We start from the raw sequence: 27,616 nt of genomic DNA, 5'->3' as shown, positions 1-27,616 counted from the left end.
TCTGCTAAATGAGACTTAATAAAGGATTCTGACTGAATTTGACAGTCCACTATCTTTTCGGACCAGAATTGATTCCTTGTGGTGGGCCTCAGCTGTGATCAGCACACATTTTTTTCCTCAACATCCCCCCAATTTTACATAATTACCTTCATAATTTCCTCTAAGCTGATGCATTCATAACAGTGCATAGGTGTGATAAATAAGAAAAAATAAACCATGTGGAACACCGTGATCATTTACACAGACATTTAAGTTAAAAATTGTGCAATTTTTTTCACAACCGAAACCAGCAGATCGAATCGGCAAGTGCCAAAGCAAGCAGGAACAAAAAAAGGGCAGGCTGGGATCGAACAACGGACTATCAGAATACAAGTGGATTGGAACTAGGCAGTGAACCCCATCCCTATGTGAAGCTACCTCTGAAAAGCATTTAGAAACTTCAGCTGGTGCAAAATATGGCAGCCAGGTTATTTCTCAAGCCTACTTTGCTGATCATTCCGCCTGCATTGGGTTCTAGCTTGTTTCTGGCTGCAGCTCAAAGTGTTGGTTTGGAGAAACATATTTGAAGGACCACCTCCTCCCACATGATTCTGTCTGCCCAACTGAGTTCAACACTGGAAGATCCTATTCACCTGCTGTTTTCAACCTCAGAGATTCTGCTATGCCTCCCAACACTTTTAGAAGTATCATTGTCTTGGACACAATATTGGGACTTTTCTATTGCAGCACCAGGTTGCAGAACTGCTTCCTTGGAGAGATTCAGTTGCCCCCCTCTATTTTAAGGGCTAATGGTGTCCCTATCTTTAAAAAGAGCAAAAAGGAGGAACCTGGGAACTACAGTCAGCCTGAGGTCAATCCCATGGGAAAATTCTGGAGCAGATTATAAAGCAGTCGAACTGCAAGCACCTTGCAAACAATGTGGTGATTACTAGAGGCCAACATGGATTTATCAAGAACAAATCCTGCCAGATTAATCTTATCTCATTTTTTGATTGGGTAGCCTCCCTGGTAGACTGTGGGAATGCTGTGGACATAATATATCTCAACTTCAGCAAAGCTTTTGACAAAGTGCCCCATGATATTCTGATTAGCAAGCTAGTTAAATGTGGGGTGGTTGGAACAACTTTCAGGTGGATCCACAGGTGGCTGCAGAGTCATACTCAAAGGTATGCTTATCAACGGTTCCTTCTCAAAGTAGGGGAAGGTAACAAGCAGGGTATCGCAGGTTTCAGTCCTGGGCCCAGTGCTCTTCAACATTTTTATTAATGACTTGGATGAGGAGGTGCAGTGAATGTTTATCAAACTTGCAGATGATACAAAATTGGGAGCGACAGCTAATACCCTGGAGGACAGAAACAAAAGTGATCTTGATAGGCTGGAGCATCGGGCTGAAAACAGCAGAATGAAATTTAACAGGGATACGTGCAAAGTTCTACACCTAGGAAAAAGAAACCAAAAGCACAGTTATAAGATGGGAGAAACTTGGATCAGCAATACTATATGTGAGAACGATCTTGGGATTTTTGTTGATCACAAGCTGAATATGGGCCAATAGTGTGATGTGGCTGCAAAAAAGGCAAATGATGTTTTAGGCTGCATTAACAGAAGTATAGTTTCCAAATTGTGTGAAGTACTAGTTACTCTCTATTTGGCACTGGTTAGGCCTCATCTTGAGTACTATGTCCTGTTCTGGACACTGCACTTTAAGAAGGATGCAGACAAATGGGAACAGGTTCAGAGGAGGGCAACAAGGATGATCAGATAACTGGAAGAAAAGCCCTATGAGGAGAGACTGAAAGAACTGGGCACGTTTAGCCCTGAGAAGAAAAGACTATGGGGAGATATGATAGAACAATTACTTGAAAGGTTGTCACACAGAGGAGGGCCAAAATCTCTTCTTGGTGATCCCAGAGACAGGACATAGAATAATGGGCTCAAATTACAGGAAGCCAGATTTTGATTGAGCAGTACGACAATGGAACCAATTACCTAGGGAGGTGGTGGGCTCTCTTACACTGGAGGCATTCAAGAGGCAGCTGAACAGCCACCGGTTGGGTATGCTTTAAGTTGGATTGGGCAGGGGGTTGGACTCGATGGCCTTATATGCCCCTTCCAGCAATACTACTGTATGATTCTAAGGTTTAGGCAAGCTGCTAAGATCTATTATTTCACTGAACTTTTAGTATTTTAGTATTGGTTAAAGTTCTGTCTCTGTTTTTATGCTCAATTGTTTTATCCTGCTCTTCATTTCTATTTACGAAACTCAATTTAGTAATTTGAATTTTACTTATTTGAACTGTTTTAATTGCGTGTTATGCATTTTATGATTTTTTGCAAGCCACTTTGAGTTTATTTTATGAGGAAAAGTGGGGTATAAATGTTTAAACAATAAATAGATATGGCATCTTACAACCAAAATTCCCAAGAGTCATCACCCAAGGGCCTGTTTGGTTCAAGGAGATGCCCTAGTATATTTTAGCTAGTGGGATAAATGAGGATGCATCCAAGAAGAAGAGCATGTTATAATGTGAGAACTCACAGATAGGTGCATATATGTATATCAAAGATGGGTAGTGGCATTCAAGATATAAACATGCACTATGTTTTCTCTTCCCTTTTGTCCATCTCAACCAAAGTCTGGGGACGTGTATTTATCTCCAGATATGAAGGTAGATGCTTCTCTAGGTTTTAAACAAGCTATAAAAAACATATGTGAATTCAGAAAGAGAGAGAGAGAGAGAGAGAGAGAGAGAGACTTGGAAATGGAATTCTCCACACAGCAACTTCCCTCTTTGCAGAATGAATGGGTTTTGGGCTACAACACTATGGACTTAGATGGGGTTGTGCCATCCACCATCAGGAGTGATGTTATTTCTACAGGTACCAATGATATTTGCACAGCAATATTTAAGAAAACATTCCAATATTCAACAACCTCTCTTGCTGGAGAAAGAATGGCATATTCTCTAATATCAAAGAACCCTTTTCTGGCTCTTTTTCTCCAGATCAATAGACAGGGTTTAAAGCCTTTGTTATAAGTCACCCTAGGGAACTGTGATTGACTTACACAATTGTTACCGAGGAATGAAAATGCCAAACACAGATTGTATTTGAATACTAATAAAACAAACAAGTCAGAAGATGAGAAGAAAAAGCAAGAATGCATTTTGTAAGATGTTGAAATTTTAATGTGGTCAAGATTATCCCAAGTTACGTTTCAGAAACAATATGACTTAGCTGTTTCGGTCTGTAGGAACTTGTCAAATTATGGAATGATATTTTCTGCAAGCATTCCAGCATTAGAGATGTATCTGTCTGTGTATAGAGATGTGTTATGACAAACTGGGTGTTTGCCAAAAGTATAGCACAGAAAGACCTAATCCCTACTCCCCAATATAATCAACGGTTTCACATACCACTGATGTCACTCTTGAATTAAACACTGTACATTCATTCATGCTATAAAATAATGGGATGCCTCTCTATGCAGCAGGGAAAGTTTCAGTATTAAAATATTAGCACAAATTGGCTGGCCAGGATTTGATGTTAAATTCCAAGAGTGATTTTTGTGACTTCCAATTAGAGAATGTTGGACCATACAACAGTATATAAAAAGCTGAATTCTAAATCTCAGTATTATCCTAAATTCTGATGTGATATTAAACTGTAATGAGCTCTGTTTCATTGCACATTGGCAAATGGAGTAACAAGGCATGGATTAGCAATAGAAAATCAAACCTTTAGCTTTGCCAGCAAAGCATTTTGAACTGTCTCAGCAACACCACTTACTAAATGACATCTCTGATAATTTTTTCCTATAATGTTAGCTTTTCATAAATTAATGCAAATTCCAATAACTCTTTGTAAGCTACTCTTATGAACACACCTTCATATATTTTTCTGAGCCTATACATATTTATTTGCAGGGAGGTCTCATTATGTTCAATTCTGCTTCCTTCCAGGCAAGAGCACATAACATAGCAATTTAATATTGCAGTCCTAAGGATTTAAAAACGAGTCTGATTGTAATCAGCTGGACTCACTTCCAAGGAAGCATTGTTTGGACCATACTATAAATTTGCCTTTCAATGTGAACCCTGTACATCTAATATAAGGTATCCCTGGACTTACTGCAAATACACATAAATAAAAGTGCTAAGATTGAATGGGGTGGGTAGGAATTGAATGCTAAATTTACACTAGGTGAAATGTTTTAGGATTTGGGATCTTCAGATACACCAGCACTGGGAAGTTCAATGCTGGCAGTGTAGATAGGGTTGAGAGAAGATGGGGACAGTGTATTTTGGCTGTCTATTAAGTTCAGTAAGATTGTTAAGGATGTGGAATAAGCACCACTGTGCCTGTGGCAGGGATATGGAAGTGGAATGGTCTGCTGGCGTGACAGTGATCCATGATCTAGTAGTGTATCCCTATCATTGGTGCAACTCTCCTGCCAGAGGGGCCAAACAGGAGTGGTGGTGGTAGTGGCGGCAGCAGTATACTGAGGAAGCAGTGAGCTCCCAATCCTTATGTTGGCATAATGGTTTGCCACTCTTATTGGGCTCAATGGAGAGCTCAAATGCACTGCCCCAACCTCCTCCATAGAATATAGGATCAGAGTAATTCTGCACCCAGTCACCACACACCGGCACAGGGAAATAATTCCCTGACAGGGAGTCTATAACTCAAGGAAGGCAGCATGGGAGTATATCTCTCTGGCCATATATTGTGCTCACTATGAGCACACAAGAGAGAGCTTCGATGATGAGAAAGGGCACTTTGCAGAAACAGTGTGACCTCAGAGGACATATAGGAAGAGCATGCTGCAAAAAAAGTATTTTTCAGGAACCCTTACAGCAGGCTGGGGAACCTGCAGACCTACAGGTGTTGTTGGACTCCAACTCTAACCATTGACCATGCTGGCTGGGACTGATGGGAGTTGGAGTCCAACAACATCTGGAGGGCCACAGGTAGTGATGGAAGGATCTGTCAGTTTCAGTTCTCCCAGTTTCTCATTTTCCCCATCTTAAATACAATTCTCCACATTTCTGTGCAATTTCTGATATTTTTTTTAAATCCTCATGAAAATTCTTCAGCATTTTAGTGTGAATTTCTCAGAACACACAATTTTGTATGCAATTTTGACTAATGTACCCATTTTGCAAGCAATTTCTTGCAACCAGTGTTATTTTCATGAATATATTCGTTATTATACATGCTTTCCCCTAAAGTATACATTTTTGTAAACATTATTTGGTGGGAGCATTGCACTGCAAAATTTGGACAAGTGCAAACTTCAAAGAATGGCTGTTTCAGTTGTCATATTATTTCAGAAAATGTGAGTTTGATAGGTTTGGCTTTAAATGCGAACTTAATCAAATTTCTCCGCCATCCCTAGCCACAGGTCTCCCATTCCTGCCCACTCTCTTGCCTCATGATTCACTTTATGCAGTGCCAGTGGTTGGGGACTCCAAGCTTTTTCTCGTGGGAAATCACATTCAGTGTTTGAACCTGGGACCATATGCATGGGAACTGTTCCACAAGGCCAGAGCTCCACATGCAACTCTCTTGGCTTGGTTTCCCTTTATGCTTGGGTCTGTAGGCAGGCATCTGGAGGTGACAAATGCCTCACGATGTGTGCTTCCCTTCCCTGCTGCTGTGATTGGATGGTTATAGAGCTGCTCTGCAGAGCATGCAATGTGGGTTCTAGTTCTGCCTGCTCCTCCTCTGACTGTTGCTAGAAAGACCTGCAAAGGGTGCATTTGGTTCTTCTCCTACCACTCTCCCTGGTAGGGCTTGAACTTGCCTCAATCTTACATCCCAGAGCTCCAAGCTTCCCTTGTTACTTGCCCTAGTTCCTCCCTTTCCCATCCTGGCAAAAGGGTTGTTTCCCTCTGATGAGTATTGTTCTCCCAGGGGTGTCTTGAACGCTTGTCTCAAAGAGGTGTGTGTGTTTGTTATACATGCCACCTCCCAGCTGAACTACCTCTTTGTTGTGATGGACTACTCATTGTTTCTTCCATTTGTATTGTGCAGTTAAAACAGCGGTTGTTATTTGCAGTCTGTGTGAGGTATAAGGAGCTTTAAATCCCTATGGGCAGGGATCCCTGGAGCCTCTTTTTGTTTGTGCCACAGTAGTCACTGCTGGGGAGGAGGATGTGATGTCCTTGTGTCAGGTGGGTTGTACTTTTTCTCCTTCTCTCTCTGCAGGCATGCGTGTATGATGGGGTAGGATTATGTCACTGGGGGCATTTCCTCATCACCTTTGTGTGTATTTTCTCCTTCCATGCATAGCTAATATGGGGGCATCATTAGCATGTCACTCTGTGATTGAAGTGTACCAGCACCGTTACCATGGATGCCAGGGGAGCGGCTGTTGGTGTTGCTATTTCTTGTGCTCTTTGGAGTGCTGTTGTTCCTATCTCTGCTGTTGAGAGTGCATAGGATTCCAATTATGTTACGCTGCAGCAAGCTGTCTGCTAATTTATTGTTATATTTGAAAATGTAAGCTTTTATTTATTTATCTATTTGGCACCATCAGTGGGCATGACACTTTACAATGAGGGTCACCAAACCAGTGACCGCAGGCACCACGGTGCTGACAAAGACCTTAATTGGTGCCCCAGAAATGGGCCCAAGACTCTGACCTTTCATTTTAAAACAAGTTAGTTTATACACCCTCATAGAAACAACACTATGAAGCAAAATGTGCAGATACCCTTAATTAAGAATTCACTGTACAGTTAGCACTAATAGTTGTAGTTATAGTTAGTACAATGGTATGCATGTCTAATTCAGAAATAAGTCTCTTTGTGTCTAATGGGGCTTACTCCCAGGTAACTAGGTTGTCCCGTCCAGAGCTGGAACCACGAGACGGAGACGCGGGTGCAATTAAACCTTGCTTTATTAAAGTAATGGATACATCTAGGACATTGCACTTCATATAGAAACCTGCCTTACTCACTAGAAACCCCTAACTACACTCTAGACATGCTCTGCGGCGCGTGAAGGAAGTTGACTCAATGACTCCCCTCTTTGAGAGGCCAGCTTATGTAGGGAACGTTTTCGATCGTAATCTCGGACTCCTTCGTAAGTCCTGTCTCTGCCCTGTCTGTTTCTCACGGCGGCGGGCATGAGGCGAGGGGGGGCATTTCCAACGGCTTGTCAGAAGACACCTGCTCTTGGGCTGCAGGCTCAAGGTCAGGAGGTGGTGTCATGCTGGAAGTGTCCTGGGAACTGCTTGGCAAGGGAGGACTTGGTACAACCTCTGGGGCATCCCCTGACGGGCCCTCGGGAACGACTGGGGGTGGTGCACTCTCCTCTACGGAGCTCGCACCACCCATGGGAATTGGCTGGAGTTCAAGTTCACTGCTCCCCCCCAAGGCTCCGAGCAGACTCAACAACTCCTTGGTCTTCCGCGACTTCTGGCAGCTGAGGCGCCTGAAACTCATGCCTCTCCCCTCCCTGCTCCTTCAAGGAGAGCCGAGGCTCAACACAGGTATAGCATGTCAGCCTAGGCTTTAGTTTAGGATTCGCAATGGGGAAGATGGTGTTCTTGTGTTATCAACAGCTGTAGCTCCACAATCAGGACCAGGAGGATATCACTGACTTCCCATGGGAAACATGAGGTTGTCTGGGGGAGGGGAAGGAGCAGGAGCCACGACTGTACTCTCTCTAATTTTGTGTTATGCCATGTTCCTATGGCAGCCATTTTGTGTTATGCTGTACACCCAAGGCAACCATTTTGTGACTGGTACCCTCAGCCCTATCTCAAATTCAAAATGTGCTCACAGATCCAAAAAGGTTTTCCAGTGCACCAAACAAAGTAATGAGCCTCTGCCCTAACAAGTTTACAGTCTAAATTATTTTACAGGAGGAAGTTTCAAAGTGAGGGGAGAAAAATGGAGGCAATGGAAAAGAAGGGAAGAAAATGCATTCAGTTCAGATGCATGTTCTTCGGCTTTCAGGAGGCAACAAGGACAAGGGGGCTGTATTATTATAAGAGCACCTATTTATATATGGGTTACAGTTATATGCACAGCACATGGATATCATTGAAAAACATTTATACCAAAGTATGCAGTGTTCTTGGTATGCACTGAATATTATAAATGTGAAAATGTAAAAAAGGTCAGTTTCTTATAATGCTCAAAATTGTTCAGCAGATATTCAAAACAGTGTTAACTGGTTTGCCTAAGAAATATTGTGATGTTTGGAGAAAGCACACAGCTAATAGTGGGGAGGAATTAGTCTGAGGATATGAAAAAATACAACTTTGTTTACTGTTAAATCACCGCTTCACTAATCAGTTCAAAATGCAAATGCAGGCTATTTTCATCTCTGTCTGATAAATCAAAACAGCCTTTGCAGAGAAAACCAATACAAATTATTTGTCAAATCAGCAATCTGCAGATGAAAAGCATTTGGAAGGTAAATATGAAAAACTCCTGGATTGAAACAACATCATGACAGGATCTGCACACACGATTATGTATTATTTTCTTATTAATTCAGAAGGTAATCTAAGTGCCGTATTGATATTTTTCATGAATAATGAAGTATTGAATTTAAGAAGCATTAGTCAGTTTGAAAATGAAACTCTCTCTCTCCCTCTCTCTCCCTCTCTCTCTGTGCGCGTGCGTGCGTTTCCCCCAAAGGACAGCTTTCACCAGCCTAATGCTCTTCAGGTGTTTTGGACTACAATGGCCAATTGTCAGGGATGGCAATTGTGGTTCAAAATATCTGAAGGGCACCAAGCTGGGGAAGGTGGGTAGGATTTGGTGGGGCTATGGAAGGGCTACCCATGAAAAGTATGTTTGAACTTTGAATTGGTGCAAATGCATCAGCCAGTATTATCTGAGGTTCATTTTTTGGAATATTTGCTACCACTTTATTTCCAGGAACAATTCAAGGCCAAATTACATGTAGTTCTGCCCTTTAAGTGCAGGTGTTTTTTTGGATGGTGGTGGTGGGGAATAGCCACTGCATGGACCCTAATACAGATGAAGACCCTAGTCTGAGGAGAGGGTCTGTTTAGCCTTTGCCCACCACTGTAGGTCCAATCTGGATTGCCCCCCGCTTTCTGCAATTTGTGTTGTCAAAAAAGGTCCCGTAAATTTCTGTGCCACATTTAGTTTAGCCCTCAAAATGTTTATCACCTATAAAGCCCTAAACAGTTTGGCACCAGGATATTCGGAGGACCAGCATCTCCAATGTAAGCCAGCTTACCCAGTGGAATCATCAACTGAAGCATTGCTTTTGCATCCCATTGCCATCAGATGTTCAGCTGGCTGGGATGTGGTACAGGACCTTTTATGTGTTGTGGCGATCACACACACACTTTGGTGGCTTTTCAGTAAGCTGTGAAAAAATTCATTAACATTTTGCTCTGATCTCATGTTTTTTCTTCCATGGGTGTTGTATGTTATAATTAGCTTTAGTTTTAATTTTCTGCTTTTTATTTCTTTTTTAATTTGTGGCTTTTAGCCATCTTCAGGGTTCTTTGTGGGCCAAAAGACAGGGGAGAACTCAACCAACCAACCAACCAACCTGTGTCTGGGCTGTACCACTTCAGACTGCATACGGGGGCTCATATGGTTGAAAGGTCTTTCATGCAAAAATAAAAATAATCCAAGCACACAGGAAACAAACATCAGTGAGAATAAGCAAGAATTCTTCTCTCTGACATGCTAGATTTCTGTGTGGAGGAAAATTCACTCCCTTGCAGTTTGGTTGTACAACCCAAGCACAAGTTTATCATCTTAGTAAAAACTAAGCCAAAATCAGGGGTGCAGTGTGCGACCAAGTGAATCCCATGTGCCAAACAATCATATGCTATTATGCAAGGGAGTTCCATGTTCAGAAGCAATTTTCTGATGTCTATCTGCAAGCATATTCTTGTTCACATCATGATGCTCATCCAGGCCCAATTCAACTGCGTAAATGCATCTTTGATGCACATGAAAGGCGCACATCCCTATTCAGATTCACCAGTTGTTATGCACAACTACTTACTTGAAACTAGTGCCAGACAACTGACTAAATCAGGAGACATTAGAAGAAAAGTAGGCAAATTCTACCTTTTACTAAAAACTCTACAATCTCTGGATTCTTTCTGATAGGAAACGCTACAGGCTACAATAAAAATACTGATCCTTTTCCCTCAGAAGTTTGTCACTCCAGTCTTAAGCTTACCATTTTTTCTCCCTTCCTACTTTGACCTAACTATTCTGTTATTTACTTCTCTGAGATGGCTCTCCGTGTAGTATGTTGACCATATCAATGACATAATCAAGCCCTTAGGGAAGAAAGGGGCCATGGATCAGAGGTAAGAGTACAAGGTTTACATGCAGAAGGCCTTAGGTTCAATTGCAGACATTTCTGTTTAAAGGAGGTCAGGTAGTAGGACTGAGAAAGACCTTGGAAAGCTACGGCCAGTCAGAGTAGACAGCAATGGGCTAGATGGACAACAGCCAGCCGCATATGTTTATATTCTCTTCATGCTGTCTCTTGCTCCATTCCATTCTAACATGTTCAAAACTAGTTTGAATTCCAGTGACAGCTATCAAAGCATGTCAAGCATTTTCCTTAAGAAATACTGTCTAATGCCTAAGAACCAATAATATATCATCATATATCATGTCAATTCATAGGCAACTGCAACAACTAAAGTGCCACTTGGGCTCCTACTGGGAGGAAGGGTGGGATATAAATCTAATAAACAACAACAACAATAAATTGCTTTGTTGGTATAAAAATATTCCTTTTATGTACCATCTTCCTCCTATGCATACTGAAGTACTTAGAATTCATATTTAATTGAATTCCACTTGTACTAAAATGAATATGAATTCTAAGTACTTCAGCATGAACACTGTCTCTAAGAGGACTCTTGGTAATATATGAATTAAATATTCCTTTGGCTTCTGACAAATGGACAATTTATTAATTAAACAAATTAAACAAAACCACTAAACATATTTAATGTTCCTCATCCCTGCAATCCCTCGGTTTTATAACAAATACTAAGATTTCTAATTATTCTTCTATGATCAATGACAGGACATATTCTGTTTGGTTTTCTCAATTGGGCAGAGGAGTCCAGCTCAAGGGTAGCCAGCAGGAGGGGGGGGCTGCAGAGGAGGAGCCAGTGGAAAGCCCTGCAGCATCCATTTGGTGCATGGGAGCCACCAGCCCAGCTGAACACAGGCTCTGTCAGGAGCTGCATGCGGGAGCCGGAAGGGAAGAGCCGCCTCCAACAAATAGCCCTATCAGGGAGTAAGCAATCCCTGGAGAGGGCCAATGGAATTGTTTTCCTCCATCAACCTTTTTGCCACCAGAATGTCCTGCCCAAAGTTGAGAGTTCCAGTCTCAGACACAGCTGTGATTTTTTCTCTTTTTATTAAAGTTACAGTTACATCAAAAGCAGTGTAGCTCATCAACCTAAGCTTTCTAGGAATTTTGCCCTGGCTAACTCTGACTAAGCATCACTTTGCAGCCCTCTTACATTGACTCAGCAACACACCCCTCTCCTGCGTCAACTTAAGTAGGCTTGGCTTTTGCGCATAACCGTTGGCTCCTCCTCAACATCTGAATATCCCGCTTCAGCTGTCGTCACGCGTGGGGCAAAGGGAGCTGGCTCTCAACTTCCCTCTCTGAGAGTTGTGGGCGGTCGACTTGCTTGATTGTGGGAAGCTATGGGGCGCCCGCCTGGGAAATGTCAGGTGAAGAAGGCGGTGCCTCTGAGGCACTGGGAAGGTGTCTAACGGAGCAGTCTCCAACAGACCAGTCTCAATAGTTCTGGCTGCTCTTCAGCAGGGAGGGCAGAATAGGGGGAGTTGAGCTGTCAGTGACTGGGATCTGTGTGGTCTGTAGAATGCCCCTGCTGCTAGTCCCCTCCCCCAGCTAATCTTCCCAGTCCTCCAAGTCAGGTTCTGGCATCTTGAAGCCTCACCTCCCGACCTGTGTCACAACTCAGAATTCTCATGTGGATTGGGACCCAGGGGAGCACTCCAAGGGGGACTTGGATGCCACATAAATACTCCCCATGGCTCCCCCCCCACCATGCCCCAGGAATGCTCTGTTTTCGGGGCTACAACTAGCTTCCACCAGTTCTCCATCCGCCAGGCTGGCTGGCACTGGCAACCCCCCAGCTGAGCCTGTCAGCTCAGCCAGGGGTCCGCCACATCCAATTCCCCCCAACCCAGAGTAAACTCAAGTTGGATTGCTCCTTTATTCACTTGTTTCCTGTCTTTCCTTTAACAAATATCTAAGGTGGCTCACAGTATAGTCAAAGTATAAAACCCAATCAATAAGAACTATAAAAACTAATCTAAAAGAGAAAAGATAGCTAATTGTGTATGCATGTGTGTGCTTTAAACTAATAATTCAGGGAGAATTAAACGTAGCAGGAAAGGAAGTCTGCCAGAAGGGGAAAGTTTTCACGTACAACAAATAAGGTGACACATGCCTAGAGAGTAGAGTCCTAAAGCTTTGAATGGCCACCAAGAAGAAAATTTCCCACATCCTCTCCGGGCACAACTCATATGCTGGTGGGACATAAACAGAATCCTCCCAGGCAGGTTCATATGACAGAACTGGTCCCAAGCCAATTTAGGGCTTTAAAAGTCAGAACAAGCAATTTGAATTAGCCCAGAAATGGCTTCAAAGCCGGTGAAGTTGTTATAATAAGGATGTCACATGATCTCAATAACTAGCTTCAGCCAATTGTTTAGCAGCCACCTTCTGGACCAATTTTTCCAAGAAATTTCCAGACAGTTTTCAAAACCAGCCCTACAAAAAGTGCACAGTAGTAATCCAACCATGATGTAACTATGGCATGTGCCACTTTAGCCAGATCTGATTTCTGAAGGACTGCCCATAGCTGCAATCTGAGCATCCACATACAAAGCTGAATCCAGGGTACCCTCAGCCTGCAAATCTGAGTATTCAAGGGGACTGCTATCCCCTTCCAAATCAGGCTGAATTCCATTGCCAATATCAGCAGTTTTACTGACCAGGAGTACCTCTGTCTTGTCTAGATTATGTTTCAACTTGTTTGCCCTCACTCAGTCCTCAGATATTGGTTTAGCATCTCAACGACCTTTCTAGAATATAATGCAAAGGAGAAATAGAACTGGGCAGCATTCGTATATTGATGGCACTGCAAACTCCAAGACAACCACTGCAAGCAGTTTCATGCAGCTGTTAAGTGACATTCAGCAAAGATATGGGATCTCACAGGCCAAAGGGAGATCCTCAACACCACCTCCTGGAACTGCTGAACCAGCACAAGACTGTGACACCAAGTCCCACCCCTTGCTAGGTGATAGAAGGATAGCAATAGTACTGAGAGCCGCTGAGAAGTTTAGCAGAAGCAACAAGGACTCAATCGGCCTAATCAGTTTCCAGCATAGGTAATATAGTCATTGGCTCTGGTGAAAGAGGCACCTCAAACCTCATTCCTTCAGCGTCCGGGCTCCCTGAATCAAGAAGAAACTTCAAGATACTGGTCTTCAGTGGTTATTGTGATAGAAATAAAGGGCTTTTGGTCCCCAAACCATTTGAGAATTTCCTCCAGTTACTTTATGGGTAAGGGCCCTCTCTAAATTTGACTGGTCTAGTGGGAAGAGGAAAAGGGTCACTCTAACAGTGTGGGCCCCCTTCCCAGCCTTGCTTTACAGCCAAGTGATTAGTCTGGGAGATGCTGCCCTCTAGACCATTGCTAGGTCCTGTCAGAGGTAATGGTAGTCCTAGGTTTTTGATTAAATATATGCCCCATCTGGGTGCTGACATTTTGCTGAGTCTGGGCTTTTGCCAAAGGATGTTGAGGAGAACTCCAGCACTGAGCCTCTGGGCTTCTGCAGGAGGCACCTGCAGCATTACATTTCCATTGCCACTGCTTGCAAAAAGGCCACAGGAAATGGAGAGAAACTCCTCCTCTGCTCTTCCAACCTCTTTGTGAACTGCCACTGGAAAGGAAATGCATTTTATCTGTTTCCACTTGGGGAATCCCTGTGCGGGGATTGTGGGGGCACTCACCGGAGCAGGAAGAACACTTGCACCAACACGCTGACTTAATGGTAACCCTGAAATTGTCAGTGCAGTGTGCTGTTTTTTTAAAAATGGTCTGCCTGAATCACTTTGCATTTCAGAGCCCCAACAGCATAATCAATGCTATTTTAAAAAAAAAACACCCCTGCAAGTCAACAGGAGCTCAACACTTCTGAAATTTCATCTGTTTTATAGTACAGTCCAACTCCCACAGGCCCAGGATAAAACTTAACTGAATAAAATCCAACTTCCCTTCATGCACTTACCATGAACTGTGGATGCCAAGAGCATTGTGAGGAACAGCAGCTGTGGTGACCACATGACTGGGGACCAAAACATAAGGGTAATTCAACAACGAAAGTTTCCAAAAGAAATGAAGCAAGATTTCTCTCTGCTGGTAATCCTCCGGGTGATATTCACTTTAATCCAAACAGGGTGGCAGACAGACTATCCCCTAAACCAACACCCTCACCCAATATCCAAAATTCAAGACCTAGAAATAAAAAGAAAAAGTAAAATTAGTTAGTTAAAAATTAGGTGTTTCTAACCACCGTGATCATTGTACATTTGGCATACAGTTATACAAAGAGATACTTTCCAATACACCTTTGCTACTGTCTGCTTTTGGTGACTAGAACTAGAAACATGACAAGATCAAGCATACATTACTGCATCGCGTTAATTCCATTGAAAATGTAAATATAGAATTAAAACACACAGAAGGGATGCACACTTTGCATGCAGGTGTTAAGAAAGCAAAAACAAAAGAGAAGACACAAAATAGCAGTGTGGAACAATGTTTTTGTAGTGTTCCACAAGTTTCTGATCTCTAATTACAGGTTTATCAGACCCTTGAACCACAGTCTTAAACAGCTGCACGTGTATAATAAACAGAATGCCAAAGCAAACTCTCCCAAGGTACAAGGGTTTCTCTGCTTCACTTCCCAATCCAAAAAGGGTAATAAATAAATAAAAACTTATCATTTACATGGTGCTTTTTGAGTGTTCAGATGCATTGTCTTATAATCCTCAAGGTAAGTCAGCTGTATTTTTAAAATTTTTGTCCCTGTAGACACCTGAGGTTGAGAAAGTTTAGTTTATTTAAGAGTGAGTTTTCATGTGAAGCTGGCATATATTTTCAGCAGGGGCTCTGGAGCCCCTTACAAAGCACATCTACTGTCTTCTCTCCTGCATCCCTTGCATTTATGTGGTAGCAAACCAAAGTAGTTTCCAGTGAGCAAATCCCAAAGTCCTAGGCTAGCCATCAGTGAACTTTGACAACTGTCAATTTTTAGGGCTAAAACTGCAACTACATCTGAAATTCTGCTTACAGAAGCTGCCCGTAAGAAGCTGGAGGGCATGTGTGATGTGCCTTCCAAACCTATTGATTTTAGAAACTTTCATTTGACAAAATTTGTCCAGACAGTAGATGCTAAGAATAGCAGCAGCCAATGATAACTGTGTTGAACTGCTTTTGAACCCACAAGGACAATATGAATCATGGCCCTGTAACCTATTCTCCTTTTCCTGTAGCACCGATCAATCCTGAACTCTCATGCAGCAGATTGCAGAAAGTGACTTAGGTGCTGGGCTATCCTTGACTTCTGCATCAACATGCGGGGAAATGTTCATGCAACACTTGCTGCTAACACAAGTTTTCTTGGGAAAGTACACTTAGTCTGTACCAGAAATCAAGCTTTTAGTATTGCAGCTCCAGCCCTCTGGATTGAGTTGCCAACTACAACTAGACAACTCTCTAGCATCTTGATATCTAGGTGCTCCTAAAGGCATTTTTGTCCCTCAGGTGTGACTCAGTCATTTTATGGAATATTAACTGTACAACTGTAGAAATCATTTTATTATTTAGAGTCTATTGTATTTTATCTTATTTTATCTTATTGTACACTACTGGGGCAGCTTTTAGCGGTTTATAAATCTGCAAAGAAAAAAATGAAGCAATCTGTTTTCGGATGCTGCCTTATCCCAAATCAAGGCTATTGGTCTATCTAACTGTATTGTCACCTCTGATTGGCAGTGACTCTCCAAGGTTTCAGGCAGGAGTCTTTCATATCTTTATCTGCAGACACATGAAGTTAAGCCTGGGGCTTTTTCCATGCAAAGCATATGGTCTACTACTAACCTAAGGTCTTTTCCCAACATTTCCAAACAGCCCAAAGACCGTCCATAGTTGAGCAGAGAGGATTGTGAGCCAATTCGAAGGCAATTTTTAAAAGGGAATTTGGAGACTGAAAACAGAAAAGAGATTAAGGCAGTTCTGGGACAAGATCTGAATAGCCACCTAGACTGAGCATAATGAGGCAGACTTTATGAGGCAATGCCCTGTTTCCTCCACTGTGCAGAGCTTGGAAAAGTTACTTTTTTGAACTACAACTCCCATCAGCCCTAGGCAACATGGCCACAGGATTAGGCTGATGGGAGCTGTAGTTCAAAAAAGTAACTTTTCCAAGCTCTGCCTGTGGTAGCAATTTTGGCACACAAAAGGATTTCTCTCCAGGGGTCCAATAAGGGCAACTTTTGAAGGGTTACACCTTAGGAAATAAAAGGCCCCATCTAGCATATAATTTCATTTCTGTATGTGTGCTAGGCAGTGTGGCAGCCAGGTAATTTTAGACCTTTGACTTAAAGGTCTGAGAGTGAGTGAGTGTGCTTTAGGTGATCATGTGTATTCAGTTGTGAAGCACACAAATAGTATTTCTCTTCTCCCCTCTACCATTCCATGTTTTACAATTGCTTCTACAGACCTGGTGTTAAGGGGGGGGGGACAAACAAAAACAGTTTGCCAGCCATGATTAAAAAAAGAAAAGAAAAAACATTAACTATGTGCACTTTTCCATTTTAAACAATATGAGAACTGAAACACAGCCATTCCTTCAAAATTTGCACTTACTAGAATTTTGGGATGCAGTTCACCAACTAAACAGTATTTATAAAAATGCATTTATTAGGAGAAAGTGTGCATAAAAATGAATATATCAGTGAAAATAGCAGGCAAAAAGGCTTGATGTGATGAGAAATGGCTTTCAAAAATGTGCACCTTTGTCAAAACAGCCTACAAAAATATGTTTATTTGGAGAAATTTGCACTAAAATGGTGGAGAATTTTCATGAGGATTTTTTAAAAAAAATTCACAGATTGCTGCAGAAATATAGAGAACTGAATTTAACATCAGAAAAGTGAGAAACTGAGAGAAACAAAACTGACAGATTTTTCCATCCCTAGTCTCTGCCCTGCCAGCATGATGCCAATTTATAAGGAGACTAAACAGTAGGAAGAACTTCCTTACTGGTATACAAGCAGACAGTGGAATGGACTGCCTTGGAAGGTGGTGGATTCTCCTTCATTACAGGTTTTTAAGCACAGGTTGGATGGGCATTACTCTAAGCCCTACTATCTGGGATGCTGTACTACTGGATTTCCTGCATCGGCAGGGGGTTGGATAAGGTGACCTTCCAACTCTATGATCCTGTGATTCTAATTGGGGAGTACGGCTCAGCTCCCTCATTCCTAACATAAACACTCACAGTGTGAATGGAGGTTAGTTGAATACTCAAAAGTAACTCATCCTGTTATAGATGCTTTTAACAAGTTAATGAAGTTGTGGCAGTTGCTAGCCCAAATACATCTATGTGTCTTGTCTATTTGTCTTTATCATGATTTAACGGTTTTACTGTTTGATTTTACATATGGCTTGTTTTTATGTACACTGCTTAGAAATGTGAATGATTAAGTGGTATGTAAATGTTTTCAATAAATAAATATTAGGGGGTGTATGTGCAAATATGACTTGTTTTTTAAAGGAACTGCTAGTTTAACAGCTTTTACATGCCTGCATTCAAGTGGTTTAAAAGAGCAACTTGAAAGAATATCCAGGTGTGTCTGTAATTGACTGCATCAAAATATGTACATATGTAAAAATATTTTTCCATGATAATAGGCTAACTGAAAAATAAATAAATATCCTGCAGGGCAGCAATTTCAGTGGGAATGTTCTTCAAAGGAAAATTAAGTTTAATTGTCTTTCAGAATTGTAAGATGTAATAAATTTCTGTTAATGTTTAGGAGCAAATTTGGTTTAATGATCATTGCTATTTTTGGCTGCAGGGTGAAATGAAGTTTAAGTGCAAAAAAGATTTATGTTTTACACTACAATCGTTTTCTTGCAGACTGTCCTTCAGGTAACCTTTTCACACCTCAGAAGCCATTTAATATAATTCTACTTCTAATACGCCAGGGGCAAACAGAAGCATATTTGCCACTGCTGAATGAGAATTAATTTTCATGTACAAAATGTTTTATATGTGCCTAGTGGCTTTAAAAATAGTAGGAAGAATAAGCTGGTCAATGAACAACTGTACAGTAAAATTAATAAAATCTTCAGAAGATGTAGACACCAAGAAAAACATCTTCATACTGCTTCTATATAGACACACACTAATGATCAGCGTGGCAGACCATTTCCAGCAAGCAAACAAGCCTTGTTGAGCCACAAGGAGTGCATAAAGAACAACTCTCTCTGTAACCTTTCCCAATTAAAATATTATTGCACATGTTATGCTAGAATCTACTATCTAAACAATGTTGGATCCTTAAGAAATGCATTTTTGTTAAAATTGGGTGTGTGGGAAATGTATACTTAGAACACTTTTATAATGAAGAATAAAGTTTCCACTGAAAATTGCTACTGTGATACTTCAAAACCCACTATGAAGTGTCAAGCTGTGTACCTTCCCCTTTAGGCTGTAGGTTGCTCTAAAAAGAAACAGAAATAGAGAATTTCGGTGGTGGTGGCAGGAACTAACAGAAAGCCTCCTTCCTTCTTCAGCACCCACTGCTGATGAATAATGCACACTAGGAAAGCAGCTGTAATAGCTCCACAGAATTAAATGTCATAATACAAATAAAACAAGTCAAAAACGGCTTAGCATATTAAATGCATGGCTCCCCAAAATAAAACCTGGTATGGAACACACACAAAAAAAGCTGTTTCCAAGATTTAATCTTGCTAATGATCCATGTCACGCTATAATTAAAACAAAGTACATTTCCTTTAATTTTGGAAACAATAATGCTTTGAACTTATCATTATTTTTTTCTGGAAAAGTATGTTTATCCTAAATATATATATATATATTACTTTCAGCCACTAAATTACACAGTAGCTGAAATGCATGCTGTGAGGAGACTCTGTAGCTCCCTTCAGATGCTCAGGGCTCTGTGCATATAGGGATTGCAGGCTGCCACAGCAAATTCTGCCCTCACTGAATACACATTCTTCAGCACATAGGCACATTACAGATATATGAAAGGATACACGTACGGCAGGATGGAGCCTGTTACTGTGTTGCCACTGCTACTATATACATTCATTGAGTAGGAACTGCCAAGAATATCTAAAGAAGATTACTATGCCACAAAGGCCCAGAGTTTTAGCATAAAGAGTGGGCACATGTGCTCTGTAGAAAATAAATGCTCCATTTTGTGGCCTAACACTGGCTGCTGCCAGCAGGAAAACTACCAGTGGCAGATCTATGCTTGTGGAGCTTCCCACGGGCATAACAAGGGCCTCTAGAGTGGATGTGCCTCCCACCGACGGAACTCTTCTTTGTTAGTGGAGTGTTAGTGGAGAGGCACTGTTGTGTAATCCTCTGGTCAGTAGATCTGGAGGTCAGGATTGCTCTGTTATGTGTTTTTTAAAAAATAAAACACCTGGCAAATGGACTTAAATGGTTCTCAATAATTATGGAGCTCATGGCAGAAAAGACTGAGACTGACAGAGAGACCGAAGTATAACACTCAGGAAAGAAGAGTATATACTACTCTGCGCTAACATGAAATGGGCAAAGGTCAATAGGTAAAAGGGAAAACCTCATAAACAGAAAGAGGGAAGAACAATCTGTTTATCTAAAAGAAATAATTATATGGAATAATCAAATACATAATAAAATGGAACAGAAGAAAAAGAGATCTACTAAAACATTGGAAAATATATCCATGTTAGTACAGCAGCATCAGTAAAAACCCAATAAAACAGGGGGGGAAACCCCATCCCACTATAAATAGAGAGAAGGAAACCTAAGGAAAAAATGATATGAATTTTACCATGGGGAAAAATGTTTCTCCTGGTAAACACGCTCAACAGAAAAATAGCTAACAGTAAATATACAATAAATTCATGGAAAGCAAATGTATAAACAACAAAAAATGGGAGAAATCCACAAGCAGCCATGAAAGCCTACAAAATGTTCACATTTCAAAAGGTAGGAAAGTAACCTGAAGGTACTCAGTAAAAAAGGAATACAACTCAAGTTTACACAATAGCAGATTATAATAGTCAAATAAAGAAAAGGAAAATATAATGACATAAAGGAGCGGGTGGAGAAAAATCTGAGGAAGGAAAACTGAAATCTTTAAAATTATGTTCTCAAAAAATATAGCATGCTTTCATGACTGCTTGTGTAGATACAATACAGATACAAAACAGCTGTGTCAAAGTAGTTGAGGGAATAAAGGCAGCTTATCAACAACAAAAAAGCAGATCTTGGGAGAAAGGGAAAATGTCAAGAGCAAAGCCAATAAAGATTCTTGTGGCACTTTAAAGACTAACACAGTTATGGCATAAGCTTTTGTAGACTACAGTCCACTGCATCAGCTGCACGAAGTGTTATCCGGAGTTGCAGGGGTGTGTCTGTGAGTACAGATATATAGATAGATATCCACTAATATAGCCAACAGATATTTCTATCAAACTTTAAAAAGGCACGTTACCAAATTTTTCCAAGCTATACAAGAAGTGCATTGGACTGTGAAAGACCAACCCAAATTGTGTTTGCATTTTGACACATTTGTAGGGCAGTATCTCAGAGAGGAGAACAGGTCTCCTGGTGCATTTACTATAGCTGATCAATTTCTCTGCTTTTTAAAATTTGATAGAAATAGCTGATGGCTATAGGTACATTCTTAAACTGCAAGGATTTTTGCCTGTTAGTGAATTTCTCTGCTTTTTAAACTGGGAGGTGAGAAATGGGATCCTGTGCAAGTTTGCTGAGAATGGATTGATCATTTGCATGCTTATTGAGTTCAGTGGGATTTACTCCCCTGCAATCATGCTTAGGATAGGTGAAACTGACCACAGGGGATGGGAAGGGAAGGAGGGGAATGGGAGCAGGCAGGAGGGAGAGGATGAGGGCAGGTTTGATCATTTGCATGTTTATTGAGTTCAGCGGGATTTACTCCTGTGCAATCATGCTTAGGATAGGTAAAACTGACCATGGGGAGGGAGGCCTGGAGTAGGCAGGAGAGAAGGAAGAAGGAAGAGGGGAGGAGAGGAAGGGAGAGGAGAGGGGAAGGAGGGCAAAGGCAGGTCTGATCATTTGCACACTTATTGAGTTCAGTGGAATTTACTCCCATGCAATCATGGCTAGGATAGGTAAAACTTACCATGGAAGAGAAGGAGGGGAGGGGAGAGCGAAGGAGAAAGGGAGGGGAGAGGGGACCAGAAGGAGGGGGAGGGAGAACGAGGGGTGAAGGAAGGGGGAGGGAAGGGGCAAAAGGGAGGTGATGGGAAGAAGGAGGAGGGAAGGGCAGGTTTGATCATTTGCATGCTTATTGAGTTCAGTGGGATTTACTCCCATGCAATCATGCTTAGGATAAATAACACTGACTATGGGGGAGGAAGTGGGGGAGGGCAGAGAGTAGGGGGATGGGAGGGGGATGGCAGGAATTAGAAGGGGATGGGGAGGGGTGGGGTGAAGGAACAGAGAGGAAAGGGGCAAGAGGGAGGGGATAGGAGAGAAGAGCAGGTTTGATCATTTGCATGCTTATTGAGTTCAATGGGATTTACTCCCATGCAATCATGCTTAGGATAAATAACACTGACTATGGGGGAGGAGGAGGGTGAGGGCAGAGAGGAGGGGGAGAGGTGGGGGATGGCAGGAATTAGAAGGGGATGGGGAGGGGTAGGGAGGGGTGAAGGAAGGGAGAGGAAAGGGGCAAGAGGGAGGGGATAGGAGGGAAGAGCAGGTTTGATAATTTGCATGCTTTTTGAGTTCAGTGGGATTTACTCCTGTGTAATCATGTTTAAGATGGGTGAAACTGACCTGGTGGATGGGCAGGGAGGGGGGGATAGGGAGGGCAGGAGGGGGGCAGGAAGGGGAGGGGGACGGGGAGAGGAGGAGATTGGGTGGGCGGGAGAAATCCCATTTCCTTTCCAAAAGGAAAACATTGTGAACAGTATCATTCTTTTTCAGCATTTCTCCGACCTTTTTATTCTACAGCCGGCACATGTAGCCTCCTACCCAAATGTAAACCAAAGCTGTCCCTGGCCACATCCACACCAGACTTTTATTTCACTTTAGACAGTCATGGCTTCTTCCAAAGAATCCTGGGAAGTGTAGTTAGTGAAGAGTGCTGAGAGTTGCTAGGAGATGCCCTGTTCCCCTCACAGAGCTTCAATCAGAGTGGCTGACTGCTAAACTTCCCTGGCTACTCTGGCCACTGGAGCTCTGTCAGGGGAATAAGAAGCTCCTCTCAGCACCCTTCACAAACTACACTTCCCAGGATTCTTTGGAGGAAGCCATGACTGTCTAAAGTGAAATCAAAGTTTGGTGTGGGTGTGGCCCCCTGATTAGGCAAGCCTAGCAGCTGTGAGTCTGACTTTTAGAACACTGACAGTTGGTTCTTACTCAGCATGCCCAACATTATCATTGAGTTCAATGCTTTTTTTTTTTTAACTTTCAAACTGCAGAAGATGAAGGTCAAAGTATGGGGCAAGGTCAGTAATAGCATTATAGGTACTCTGTGAACATGGCTGATTTTTAATTAATTTCAACAGATTATGAGAACTCTGACAGAAAAAAGTCCAAAAAGGGTCTGGTTTTTCTCTCTCTCTTTTTACGCTTTGAATTCTCGATTCTCTCTGACTGTTTTGTGTATCGCCATGAAAATATAGAGGGTTGTTAAGCAAGTGTTTTTGAGTTCAGGACTATAAGTTTTGTAAGGTGTTGTTTTGAAATGAGCTTATGGGAAGCAGCTGAATGGCATGGAGGTATTTTCAATTTAACATTGCAGAATACAAATATATATATAGCTGTATAGTATACAGCTATATAATATGTATGGTTGGAGAAATCTCTCTCTCACACACACACACATGCACGCACGCACACACACACACTTAACCACCTCCCCTCCTTAAGGGGTTTCAGGCAAAGTACCTTGTTGAAATTCACAATAGCTTGTCACGACAAGGGCAATGTGCTTACACATCTCTGTTAAGTATGCATGTGGACTACCATAAATAAATATTGTAAAAGAAATGATGAAGTTCCATCATTCATACTAGTTTATGTTTTGAATTTTAATATGACAGAAAATTAAAATAAAATAAAAATAAAATAAAATAAAATGAATAAACAGAAATAAGAGTGGCAGAGCAATCCAAAGGCAGGGAAGTGGAGGTGGGGGGGGGGGGAGGAAAGCCACCTTTTCAGTGCCCTGCTAGGCTTGCACCAGCAGGGCAAAAAGGGTGGGCCACATTTTTTTCATTTCCCATTACATTTTTTTTTTTAAAAAAAGATTTGTTCCCATTGGAATTTGTCCCATTCAGGGAGTGTATTGGAAAAGGGGAGGGCTGTGGATCCTGTGGACCCATCACTTTCCCCCCCCACACACACACAGTCCACTCACCCCTGTAATGCCTCCTTTCCCCCCTGCTCCAACTTCAAAGGGGAACTGGCTGCAGACCATTCCACGGAACCACTGAGGATCCACCTGATGTTACATCTTTGAAGGCACACCTCTTTCTCTTGCTTCAGAGAGGGAAATTCAACAGCCCCTAGGATACCATCACAGGACGGCAGCCAAAGTGTATATCAGTAATTCAGATTATATTGAAAGAACCCTTATTACTATTCCAGTGTAGTTCTTCAAGAATAGTATAAAAGTCATAAAATGTCTAGAAGGGTGAAAGGTGAATATTAATTAATTTGTTTTAGTACTTTCTTGCAGGAATTAATTGGTTGGACAATCAGGACAGACGTGCTTTTAAAATAAAAGATTGCTGGATCATTGCAATATCTGGAATACCTCACAGCAAGTAAATTTTGTGCTAGGAAAGGAGCAGCTGAAATGGAGGCTCCTGTATAAGCTTCAAATTAGGTGTGCATGTATGATTTTCCTACCGAGGCAGCTTCAGGGAGGAGGAGGATTTTCACTGAGAAAAGAGTGCTGGAGGAGAGGGTTAGCTTCCAGTCATGATCCACACTTGAGGGAGCGGACTGGGCTTTGGGTGGTTGTGTTATTTTTATAAATGCTGGGGAAGAATTTTTCATGTTAGGCCATAATCCAACTTCCTGTTAAGCTGTGCAGGGGGTGGGGGTAGGTGAGGCCAAGATCTCTCTTTACCCAGTTCAAAACAGTTCCACTGCCCTCTGCGCTCAAAGTGACACTGGTGTCACTCTGTTGGTGCAGAGCTCCCTGTTCTGCCCACCGAAACTGCAGGCAGATGGAAGTACTGCCAGCATAATTCCTAGAGCTGATAATGTACAGAACGCCTTAAACCTAGGCATTCCGGGGGTGGATCCTGAGCTGCCGCCACTGCTGTCACTTGATGGCCTTAGGCCTGATCTGGGCCCAGTCACTATGCCACCTCCGGGCTGGCGTGGTGTGGAGCAGGGTTTTGTCTGCCCCCCACCTTCTGCCCCAGCCAGTGTGAGTGGCTATGCTGCTCCATCAAGCTCCACTGCTGCCTGGTTGGTGTTAGGAATACTCTGTTAGTACTGATTAGCCAGTGGGCTTGCATAGTTTTGGTCTTCTCTGGGTGCTCTCTCTGTTTTGGGTGTTTTTTGATTTTGATGCAGTTGGTTGATTCTGACTGTTTGTTTGCTTGACATTTTTATCACAACTTTTTGCGGTAGTGGGGTAGGAGAACTAAAAAATACTCCACTGCTAGAAACCAACAAGCCCTTCTAGTTTGCAATAGTATGATAATAATGGGGTCCAAAAATACATGGAACACAAATTTTCTCCACCTCCCTCCCACCCATCCCCGCCCTCTGAGTGTAATTCAGAGTGCAAAATTTATGTAAGTGTCTTCTATATGCATGTAATTACATGGATACAAATAAAAGGAAATATCATGCATTCAGACACATTATAATTAGTAATAGCACTCATAAATAATTACTAAATATTAATAATTATTAGTAACTAATAATAACTAATAAAATTGATCACAACAGCTTATGTGATATGTTCTTCAGAAGCACAAAGTTGTAAACACTGCAGTAAATTTCTGATGCAGTTGGCATCTCCCATTACTAAATGACTCTCTTCTTCAAAAATTTAATAATCTGATCTAGGAAGGGATCATCCAAGTCCTCTGCCTGGCTTGGCAGTCTGTAACAAATTCCCACAAAGATATTGACATTATTTATTTTTTCCTAACTGCTCTCAACTGACCTTCCATGTTCAGATTCATGGATTTCCTCACATATTCATCATTTCTATACAATGCTACTCCCCTCCCTTCTTGTTTGGTCTGATTTTGAATAATTAATACCCTTCAACCCCTACATTTCAATCAAGAGTCTCATTTCATCAGGTTTCAGTAATGCCTATTCAATCATATTTGCCTTCTTGCATAAGATTTTGAGTTGATCCAGTTTATTTTCCATACTCTGTGTATAGAGCATCCTTCCCCAACTTGGTGCCCAGAATTAAGAGTTATCTTTAGACCAACTAGAAATGCAAATGCCTACTGACATGTTGGATAATTTGCAAAACATATGCCCCTTTTTGACACTATTGGTAGCTAATTTAGTGAGTCTGTGAAAAGCTTTATTCCTTGAAGATGCTGATTTTAAATGTCTCCTCTCTAAAGCTAAAGATGTTAAGAAATAAAACAGATGAGTTGATAATTAGCTGCACTCAAGCATTTCATTTCTATAGATAATAAATAGCTCAGTTTTAATGCTCTGTCAGCAAATGATTAAATGAGTTCACCCTATAGCTTTAACTGACCAAGAGTAAATAGTGAATTTTTTCTTTAAGCCTGAAATTGCATTTTTTTTAAAAAAAACACACACAACAGTACTCTTAATTGAGCCCTATAAAACATCAACATGTTTCATGGTTATCTAGATTCAATAAACTCTCTAACCATTTAATTAAGGTAACACTACAAGTTATGTGTTTCAGGTTGAAATACAGTGCAAGGTTAAGATCTATCTGCCCTAATTATTTTCAGAAAGATACTGAACTTCATAAAATATCAAAACTGTGTTTTGGAAATAGTAAGAAGCCTATGAAGTTCAGTATAATTAAGTTATTTTACAGCTCTTCTGAACATTTGCCAGTGACTAACATCCACAGGGCAGTATCAACTAATGTAGTACGTAAAAAGAACAGAGTCTTGTGGCACCTTAAAGACTAACAAATTATGTCATAACGTTTCATGGACTACACTTCACTTCATCAGATGTGCAGTCCATGAAAGCTTATGCCATAATACATTTGTTACATAATGCATCTGTTTTACTACAGCACACTAACACACCCACTTCTCTGGAAATCAGTCTGTAAGTTACTCTGTTTTACAATCTTACAAGAACCAGTAACAGGAGTCCTGCGATCAACCATCCTACCCTTTTTGCACCAGTGGAGGATTAGCACTAGCACAAGGAGAAGTCCCCCCTCTCCTTCCCCATGCAAGTGTCCTGCATCATCCTGAAATCTGCTCCGGAAGGTTGGGGAAACCCCCAGAACAGATTTAGGAGCACATAGGGGGAGGAGAGGGGGAGATCATTCCCTAGCATGAAGAGAAATCCTTGTGCTGACAAAATCTTAGCCTTAGTGCTATGTTGTACAACCCAACACACATCACATGCAACTTATTCTTGATACTCTAAAAGAGGTTGTTTTTTTTTAAAGAAAATAATCAGATGCATATTCTGTACAGCATCTGTGATCAGAGTCTGATAGCATGGTCCTGACATGCCAGTTTTCTATAAACATGGATTTTTCATACAGAGGAAAGTTCACTCATGTGAGCCCTCACTGAAAATCTAAAGTAGTACAGCCCAGATACAGGCCTACCCTCCTCAGTTTGAACTAGTTCTCTATTCTAACCATCTGAGACGGTGGAGCCTTCAGGTTTCTATTTTATAAACAACACAGAATTTCCAAGAACATTGCCTCACTAAAAAATAAAATGAACAGACAGGTCTTGGAAGACTTCCAAACCACACATGTGTTCAGGGGAACAGTTCCATGATTGTAGATTATGTCCTTTTGACCAACGTGTATTCTTTTTAGAGACTGTTTTGAAATATGGGAGGAAAGTACTTTTTTGGTATACAATGCCCAAATCTATTATTTCCCCATTATAGGTAATCCAGAGCAATCAAGTCAATTTCTGTGCTGAAGCCAGGTCTGAAATCTAACTGAAATTGATCCAAATAGAGAGTTTGATCCAAGAGTGACTGGATTTACATGGCAACCTTGCCCAAGAAGGGGATAGTTGTAGCCAACCGATTATTGTCTTCAA

The 27,616-nt window shown here is 41.5% G+C and overlaps 1 protein-coding gene across 11 annotated transcripts in view; it reads right to left on the bottom strand.

The window, feature by feature from the left end:
* Positions 1 to 27,616, bottom strand: part of ADGRL3 (adhesion G protein-coupled receptor L3) — an 852,526-nt gene that overhangs the window by 627,087 nt on the left and 197,823 nt on the right. For all 11 annotated transcript variants that reach the window (XM_061637965.1, XM_061637983.1, XM_061637973.1 and 8 more), the window contains one exon: positions 14,319 to 14,545. In XM_061637965.1, the coding sequence (XP_061493949.1) occupies positions 14,319 to 14,391 (73 nt within the window). In that variant the 5' untranslated portion in view covers positions 14,392 to 14,545. The remainder of the gene's footprint in view (positions 1 to 14,318; positions 14,546 to 27,616) is intronic.

This window comes from Rhineura floridana, chromosome 1 (assembly GCF_030035675.1).
Source record: "Rhineura floridana isolate rRhiFlo1 chromosome 1, rRhiFlo1.hap2, whole genome shotgun sequence".
NCBI lineage: Eukaryota > Metazoa > Chordata > Lepidosauria > Squamata > Rhineuridae > Rhineura > Rhineura floridana.
The sequence above is the reverse complement of the archived record's forward strand: the minus strand, read 5'-3'. Positions and strand labels throughout refer to the sequence as shown.